Source organism: Fukomys damarensis, unplaced genomic scaffold (genome assembly GCF_012274545.1).
Source record: "Fukomys damarensis isolate Sample0158 unplaced genomic scaffold, DMR_v1.0_HiC HiC_scaffold_22, whole genome shotgun sequence".
NCBI lineage: Eukaryota > Metazoa > Chordata > Mammalia > Rodentia > Bathyergidae > Fukomys > Fukomys damarensis.
In genome coordinates this window covers 23,940,402-23,949,768 of record NW_022900934.1, presented here as the reverse complement: position 1 = coordinate 23,949,768, position 9,367 = coordinate 23,940,402, and the positions used below count along the sequence as shown (strand labels likewise).

The 9,367-nt window shown below is 38.7% G+C and overlaps 1 protein-coding gene across 4 annotated transcripts in view; it reads left to right on the top strand.

Annotated features, from left to right (window-relative positions):
- Positions 1-9,367, top strand: part of Acss2 (acyl-CoA synthetase short chain family member 2) — a 48,889-nt gene that overhangs the window by 6,082 nt on the left and 33,440 nt on the right. The window contains exon 2 of one of the 4 annotated variants that reach the window (XM_010639937.3): positions 4,559-4,754. The exons of 2 other annotated variants lie outside the window; for them this stretch is intronic. In XM_010639937.3, coding sequence (XP_010638239.1) covers positions 4,666-4,754 — 89 coding nt within the window. In that variant the 5' untranslated portion in view covers positions 4,559-4,665. Of the gene's footprint in view, positions 1-4,209; positions 4,755-9,367 lie in introns of those variants that run through there. One more of the 4 variants, XM_019209918.2, reaches the window with a different exon arrangement.

Here is a 9,367-nt window from a genome sequence, read left to right as displayed (position 1 = left end):
TTTTTTTTTTTTTTTTTTTTGTGGAACTCTGGACCTTGCACTTGGGAGGCAGGTGGTGGAACCGATGAGCTAAATCCCTGGCCCCCTCAGATCTCTTTTCATTTTGCTTTCTTTTTATTTTCTCACATCATGAGTTCACCTGTTTCTAGGGGTGAGCTATTACTACCGCAATAACACCTAAATACCTAGCCATGTACCCAGCATTTCACTCAGGCTCTGGTCCTGTATTTCACAGGGCTATTGATCGTTTGTGTTCACACACCTTGATAGTATTCTGTGTTTAACTTGACAGTGAATATACTTTACCAATTATCCCTCCCCAACCTGTTCTCTCTAATTTTCTAATTCCTGCTGGGTTCAGTGGCACTATCCCAAACTATAAATCTTTCATCAACCTCTCCTTTAAAAAGATCTATCTATATATCTTACCTATTTGCAGATATTGCTGTTGCTTACTGTTTGCTAAGCACAGTTCCAGCCTGATTTGATATGGAAACTGCTATGATCCTCTTTTTACAGAGAAGGAAACTGAAGCTTACAGATGTGAAGTAACTTGCATGATCATAATAGTGGTGGAGTTGTGATTTGAACCAAAGTAGTCTTTACTGCTTACCCTGTACTCCTACTGTGGTGCTTTTCTTCTTCCCTGACCTCAGAATATGCTTTTCATCAAATTCTGTCAAGCATTCCTTCAAACTGTCTCTCAGATTTACCTTTCTTCCATTTCCACAAGATATTTTAAGTCAAGGAAGCATCCTTCTAGTTCTCTTTTCTAGTCTTACCACCTGCAGACTCTCCAGTAGATGGCCAGGATTTAGCTAAGTGGTGCCCCTGCCTGCCTGGCAAGTGCAAAGTCCCGAGTTTGAGCCCCGGTAACAAAAACAAAACAAAACAAAAAAATCTCCAGTAGATTTAGCTAAAGAACCATTAGGATGGTATTCTGGAAACACTTGCTTTCCTATGTTGTTGCAAAAATTTTTAGTATTTTCTTATTTCCTACAATTTCAAATTAAACTTCTGTTTTTTTTCAAGGTCTCTAATCTAGATCTACTTCACCTCTTTATTCTTTTTTTTGGTACTGGGGACTGAATTTGGGACCTTGCACATGCGAGGCAGGCCGCAGTAAACAGGTCATTCTTGATATCCTGGATACATAAAAGTTCCTCTCACCTCGTTGCTTCATTTCCCTTCTGTTCCTTTGTACCTAATTAAAATACCAATTAATCATCCCAATCTCTTCCTGTCTTTTTCCTCTTTTTTGTTGAACTCAAGGCCTCACAAGCTAGGCAAGCTCCCCCCGCCCCCCCGCCCCAGTACTGGGGTTGAACCCAGGCCCTTTGTACTAAGCTACATCTCCAGCCCTTTTTATTTTGAGACAGGGTCTCACCAAGTTGCCCAAACTTGGACTCAAACTTGCTATCCTACTGCCTCAGCTTTCCAGAGTGCTGAGATTATAGGTGTATACCACCATGCTCAGCTGGGTGAGCATATTTTTGAGTGTCTGTATTCTCATTGTTCAGTGGATAGTCCTTTGGAGAGTTTTTAGGCTTTCTGAGCTTTAGTTTTCTCATCTATAAAATTAGAGTAATATATATTTTATAGCACTATAATATACTGTCATAAAGACTGAATAAAATTAGTCTAGTTCTGATACATGAATGGGGGCTGGGGATTTAGCTCAGTGATTCAGCCACTGCCTGTCTCACAGCGCAAGGACCTGAGTTCAATCCCTGGTACCAAAAAAAAAGATAGGCCTAAGCCAGGCATGGTGGCGCACACCTGTAATCCCAGCACCTGGGAGGCTGAGGCAGGAGGATCACTGTGAGTTCGAGACCAGTCTGGGCTACATAGTTCCAGGTCGGTCTCACCACATAGGAGACCCTGTCTCAAAAAACAAAAAACAAAAACAAACAAACAAACAAAAAGATAGGCCTGATACATGAATGGCATTCACTAAATGCCAGTTGCCATTTGCTTTTTCTTTAATGGCTATTCAGTATCCTATTGTATTATTAGTGTTCATCCGTTTGCCTAGCATTTCAAGGTGTTGGGTTCAATTCTAGGGTTTTGAGTTGTTTCCAGTTTCTCTATTATTAATAGTGTTGCTATAAACATCTCTTTAGTAATCACTTTGTTCTCTTGGGTATGTTCCTCAAAGTTGAGTTAGCCAATAAAATGGTCGAAAAAAATTTATGGCTCTTGTCAGCCATTGCCCTGCTGTCCAATAAGATTGTGCTGATTTCTTACAATGCCATTATAGTATAGGTATATCTGTTTTCCCCAGACTGCCAAACCATTGAGTTTTATCTTTGTTAGTTTTATTAGTATATAATGTACCTTAAGATTGATTTAGTTTGGATTTCCTTAATACATTATGATTTAGCTTTAAATGATATTCTTTTGTACATTCAAAGCTTTTTCATGTATTAGTCTTCCTTCATGTAGATTGTTTAAATTAATTAATTAATTACAGAACCGGGATCAAACTCAGGACCTTGCACTTGGCAGGCAGGTGCAGCGCCATCGAGCTACATCCCTGACCCTGTTTGTTTGTTTTTGAGGCTGGGCCTCAAGGTGTCACCCAACCTGTTCTTGAACCTCCTCAGCTTTCTGAGTAGCTGAGTGGCATATACTGCTTAGATTGTATAAATTCTGAATCATGGAACCTGAAACAAATTATTTAGCCTATATGATTTTGTTTCTTATGAAACAAAGGGGTCATAATTGCTAAGATTCCATCCCATTTTAGTTCTAAATGCCTCTTTCCCCTCTAACTCCCAAACCAGTACTCACCCTAAATTTTCTGCCTTTGCTTGTCTTACTTATTGAGTACAATTTTTTTCCAGAATAATAAGGCAAATTTTTAAGAATGTAAATCTGATCAGGTAGCTATCTTGCTTAAAATTTTTAGTGACTTTGCATGTCCTTGGAATGAATATCAGGTTACTTATCATGCACAGAATAATTGCATAATCTGCTCAGTTATGTATAAATCCCAGCATTAGTTTTTGCTTTCTTTATTGTCAGTGTTTTAGCCTCAAGGAGTTTCTCTTAACATAAGTCCAGGTTCCCTCACATCCCATATTTGTCCTTTCATTTGGTGAGAAACTAGAGAAAAACTCATTGTTGGTTTTTAGCAAAAATACCTTCATCACAGTTTAAATCGTGACAGAAGTATCACCAAGAGTTCGAAGCCACCCTGGGCTATATTAATGAGTTCAAGCCCAGCCTAAACTACGTAGTGAGATCTGTCTCAAAAAAACCAACAAAGCGAAGCCGGACATGGTGGTGTATGCTTGTAATCCCAGCACTTGGGAGGCTGAGGCAGGAGGATCGCTGTGAGTTTGAGACCAGCCTGGGCTACATAGTGAGTTCCAGGTCAGTCTCAAGTACATAGTGAGACCCTGTCTCACAAAATCAACAACAACAACAACAACAAAGAGGGCCAGGGATTTAGCTCAGTGGTTCCAGCAGCTGCTTTGCAAACCCAAGGACCTGAGTTCAATCCCCTTGATCCCCAGTACCAAAAACAAACAAACAAACAAAAAACCAACAAAGCAAAAAAAAAAAAAAAAGAAAAACATTAAAAATGAGAGTGAAATAATGCTTTGTTCTTAGGGTTGTGATAAGAATTAAATGAAATACTACATGTAAAGAGCTAAAAGTAACATCTGGCATACAGTAACACTTTGTGCAAGTAGTAGTAGAAGGGGATGCTCATAAATGATTGCTAAGAGAATAAATAATTTGAGAGAAGCAAGAGATGATTGTGGAAGGCTCTGTGGGAAAACAGTTTCTTCTTTTCACTATTTCATTAAAAATTTTACTGACATAAGCCAGGCGTGGTGGTGCATGCCTGTAATCCCAGCACTTGGGAGGCTGAGGCAAGAGGATCACTGTGAGTTTGAGACCAGCCTGGGCTACACAGTGAGTTCCCGGTCAGTCTCAACTACATAGTGAGATCCTGTCTCAAAAAAAACAATTAAAAAAATTTACTGACATGATTCCTAGCACCAAACAAAAAAAATTATTGAATACTTATTATGCAAAATGGATAGACAGTTTTTATTTATTTTTATTTTTTTGGTGTTTTGAGACAGGGTCTCACTATGTAGGGAGACTGACCTGGAACTCACTATGTAGCCCAGGTTGGTCTCGAACTCACAGCGATCCTCCTGCCTTAGCCTCCCGAGTGCTAGAATTACAGGGGTGCGCCACCACACCTGGCCTGATAGATAGTTTTAAGGACAAAGGGAAGAATTTGAATTAAGATTCAGCCCACGGAAATAGAAGTACATTAGGAGAATGGTAGGTCTGGTGGTTTAGTGCAGTGACATCACACCTGCCTCTAAAGTGCAAGGTCCTGAGTTTGATCCCTGGTACCAAAAAAAAAAAAAAAAAGTTTCTGCAAGGAGAATAGTTAATGATAAGATTAGACAGGTAAGGAAGGGTCCTAGGACAAGAAAGTTGTAACTTGGACCCATGCATAGATTGGTAAGCATCCAGAAGACAAATATCCCTGAAAATCTTGGTGATGTCTGGGTTTCTGTTGTTGCAGAGTTTTGGGGAGATATTGCCAAGGAATTTTATTGGAAGACCCCATGCCCTGGCCCATTTCTGCAGTATAACTTTGATGTGACTAAAGGGAAAATCTTCATTGAGTGGATGAAAGGAGCAACTACCAATGCCTGCTACAATGTACTAGATCGAAATGTGCATGAGAAGAAGCTTGGAGATAAAGTTGCTTTTTACTGGTAAAAATATTTATTTTTTATTTTGTGCCAGATAAAAAGAGTCACCTATCACAATTATATAGTGTTTCACAGTTCACCAATTACTTTAAAATCTATTAAGTCATTTGGTGATTATAACAACTCAGAGTAAGCAAAGTATCGTAAAAATACTCCAAGGAAGTTAAATTCTTTCCTTCAAGTCTCATAACTAGCTGGGTGTGGTGGCACACACCTATAATCCCAGCTCTCTGGAAGGTTGAAGCTGGAGGATAGAAAGTTCAAGGCCAGACTGGGCAATTTAGCAAAGCCCTGTCTCAAAAAGAGCTGGAGATGTAGCTCTTGCCTAGCATGTACTAGGTTTAAGTACTGAAAAAAAAAAACCAAACATAAATAGTATATATGACAAAATCGAATTTATGACCATGTAGCCCACTTTGTAGTCTAGGGTTCTTGGCTTATGGTTAAAGAGGAAGAAGGGAGGGGGTAGTAACTGGAAGAGAAAGGGACTGAGTAGCTTTCTTTCTCATTCTTGCTTTGGGAAGAAAACGTGGATACTGACTGGGTTTTCCACCACCACTATCACTTTTATCATTACCTTTTACTGGACTATGTGCCAGACATTATGCAGAAGTGCTTAACAAACACGATCTCATTTGATACAGCAACTACAATAGCACTATTTCTTTTCTTCATTTTACATATATGGAAACTGAAATTCTGAAAAATACAATGACTTCTAAAGTCAAACACCTAACGAGAAGCAAGACGGAGATTCAAAACTGGGCAGTATAAGACAGAGCTTAAATTTTTAACCATGTTACCATATATTACTCCTCTAACTCCTTACCTTAACCTCTTAACAGCTTTGCAAAATAGGTATTCTTAGTTACATTTTACAACTGTAAAATTTAAGCAAAGAAATGTTACATAGTGAACAAAGTCATAAAATGACAGAGTCAAAATTCAAACCTTAAGTCTGTCTGTTTCCTTGCTTGTAGCACTAGGCAATACAGCCTCCTCAGCCTCCTCAGCTCCTGAGTCCTGTAGAAACTTTCTAAGACCTTCTTTTCCTAGAAATGTAGCTGTCTAGGAAGTATTACTTTTTTTTTTTTTTTTTTTTGATTTTTTTTTTTTTTTTTTTGGTACCAGAGATCAAACTCAGGACCTTGTGCTTGTGAGATAGGCAGTGAGTGGCACCACTGAGCTAAATCCCCGGCCCCTAGGAACCTAATAAGATATTGAAGTTCCAGTAACTGGGGTATCACTTCTGCCACCACCCATGAGCCCTCTGCATATTGATCTGTTGTTTTAAACTAGATAATAAGAATGGGTTGGATGCTTCATGGAAGAACTAAATTAGTAATTAGTCAAAATTTCCCCAGTTTGTGGGGAATAAGGCAGCTATTCCTGCCTTATTTATTTTTGTACTATTTGCCTTTATCATATACTCAATGTTTTCTAAACCTTTCTATCATGTTATTTATTTTATTAAGTCCTCCTTATATACTGAGAAGTACATTAATCTGAGAAACAAGACATTTAGGTTCTCATTCCAGTTCTGCCATTAACTTGCTCTATAACCACAGGCAAGGTATTTTACTACCTCAGAATCATTTTCCTCTTTCATAAAATGGTAATAGTAATTCCACTTTTATCTTTCTCACTAGGTTGTTTTTTAAAAAATCAGATGGTCCTGTAAAAGTATTTATTTATTAATTTATTTGGAAACACTGTACTGTGAATGTCTTTTTGTTTTAGTTTTTTGAGACAGAGTCTTGCTCTATGGTCAAGCGGGGCTCAAGCTCACAATCCTCCTGCCTCAACTTCCCAAGTGCTGAGATTATAGGCATGTGCCATCAAGTCCAGCACATAAAAGGCTGATTACCACATGACTATTGCTCAACTGGGGGTCACTTTGCCACTGAAACTCACCATCATGTCTGTTTTTTTTATTCTTGCTCTAGGGCTTATGCTTGAGCTCAAGCCAACACTTGGGCCCTCCTCTTAGGCTCCTTAAGGTTCAGAAAACCTCTAAAAATCTACAGAGAAGATGCTTTTGTCTGAATGCTTTTGTTTCCTGATTAGAAAGAACTCGGGTACCCAGTGAAAGACTGAGAAATCACAGGTCACATTTGTATAATCACTAAAGATTGCTCCAAAAATCCTGAAGCCTTTTTTTTTCTTGACATGCTAGTTCCCCTACCATCTTTTCCTGAACAGGCTTTAAAGGAGCCTTTTTGTTTGTTTGTTTGTTTTTTGTACCGGAAATCGAACTCAGGTCCTTGCACTTGCAACGCAGGCGGCTGAACCACTAAGCTAAATCTCCAGCTGTTTTGTTTTTGTTTTTGTTTTTTGAGACGGGGTCTCACTATGTAGTTGAGACTGACCTGGAACTCACTATGTAGCCCAGGCTGGTCGAACTCACAGCAATCCTCCTGCCTCAGCTTCCCGAGTGCTGGGATTATAGGCATGCACCACCACGCCCGGCCTAAAGGAGTCTTTCTATCCTGAAATATAAAATGAGGGAGTCCGTTAAATCAGTTTTTTCCAAACTATGCTCCAGGAACCAATAATGACTTTTATTCTCTCTTTCTGATGCTGGGAATTGAATCCAGCACCTCATACATGTTAGGCAAGCACTGTACTATTGAGTTATACCCTAGCACCTTTTATTTTTTATTTTGAGACAAAGTCCTTCTAAACTGCCCAGGCCAGCTTTAAATTTGTGATCCTTCTACCCTAGCCTCTCAGAGTACTGGGTATATGCCACCATACTCAGCTATTCCTGCCTTATTTATTTTTGTACTATTTGCCTTTATCATATACTCAATGTTTTCTAAACCTTTCTATCATGTTATTTATTTTATTAAGTCCTCCTTCCCTGCCATAGTCCTTCCTGTTAGAATCTGCCTTCTTTCTGCCTTTTTTTTTTTTTTTTTATTTGAGACAGGGTCCTGTTCAGGCTGGACTTGAACTCACTATGTAGTCCAGGTTGGCTTCAAACTATGGCGATCCTCCTGCCTCAGCCTCCGGTGTGCTGGGATCACAAGAGTGCACCACCAAACCCAGCCTCTGCTCTACTTTTTGATTAAAAAAAATGACATTTTTTCAGTAATTTGATGCAATTGATGTACTTCTTATAGAACTAGCTTACATTCCTTCCTCCCTACCCGTCTCCCTTTCCTTTCCCTCCCTCCCCTCCTCTTCTTCCTTCTCCTAATCCACTTTCATTCTCTCATTACTGGTGAGCAAACACAGGGACACTCTACCTACCACCAAGCAAGAGCTACATTCCTAGCTCTTTTTTTAATTTTCTTATTTTGAGACAGTATTGCTAAATTGCCCTAGCTGGCCTTCCATTGTAATCCTCCTGCCTGTTTGATTCTCCAGAGAAGGTGGGATTAGAGGTGTATGTAAATACACCTGACTAGAACTGTCTTTTCTTAGGGATTTCTTCTAAATTTAGGATTTTCTTTTGGTACTAGAGATCAAACTCAGGACTTTGTGCTTTTCGAGGCAGGTGAGGTGCCACTGAGTTAAATCCCCAGCCCTTTTCTTCTCAGTTTAAACTGTGTCATTTAGGTGGTGATAGTAGCATTAGCAAGCCACATTTGTAGCTCAATTCTTGTTTTGAGATGTGTTAAGTATGCATTGAAATAATCTACAAAGGAAATAATACTCTTAGGAAAATATCCTAATTAGCCCAAAGAGAAGAATTTAGCCTATTACGCTTAGCTTGACATATAGTAAATATTCAGGGGATAATAGTATTTTTAGAATGTTAAGCAACTGTTACTCTATCTAGGTCAATTTTCTTTACAGATTGATAGGTTAAGGACCAGAGAGGCTAAGTGATTTGCCTGAAGGTATGTACATTTTTGCAGACAGAACTATGACTATTTTCCGGGTTGTTTTCACTTGTCAGCTCTCTCCATAGGATAGCATTCATTATAGTAGCCAACATTTGGCTGTAACAGTTGAAAAGAGAAGTTAGCCAAATAGTCCAGTTTTTAATTAATTTTGAAAATCAGATAAAATTTGTTATCAGGTTTGAAGTGTTCCACATCTTGGTTTCATGGAATTTACATTCTATTTAGAAAGATTAAATAGGCTTGTATAACATAATCTGAGACAATTAAAAGTGGAACTACAAAGAACACTACTCATTCAAATTTTTCATAGAATAGAGAAAGCGTTGCAGGGAGGTAGTAGAATGTAAAGATTAAAGGAGTGGGTTTTGGTATCAAATTAACCTAGTTTGTGTCTTATTTCTGCTACTGACTGGCTCTCTTGTCTTGGATAATTTACTTAACTCCTTGAACCTCAGTTTTGTTAATTGTAAAATGTGGGTAAAAATATCTTTCATCTCATGGAGTTGTCAATTGAATAAAATTTTGTAGGATGACAAACCCATGTGTCCAATTCCTGGTATATTGCAAGTACTGAACTGGTATTAGTCACTTGGACAGTGAGAAGGCTAAGTTTGTTTGGAATAAGAGGTTTATGCAAGGACTAATTTATTCATTCAACAAATACTTATTGAGAAGTGATTATGTGCTGGGCACTATTCTGAGCAAGACAAAGTTCCTGCCCTCATGCAAGTACAGTCTAGCTTGAGGAGACAGACAGTAACA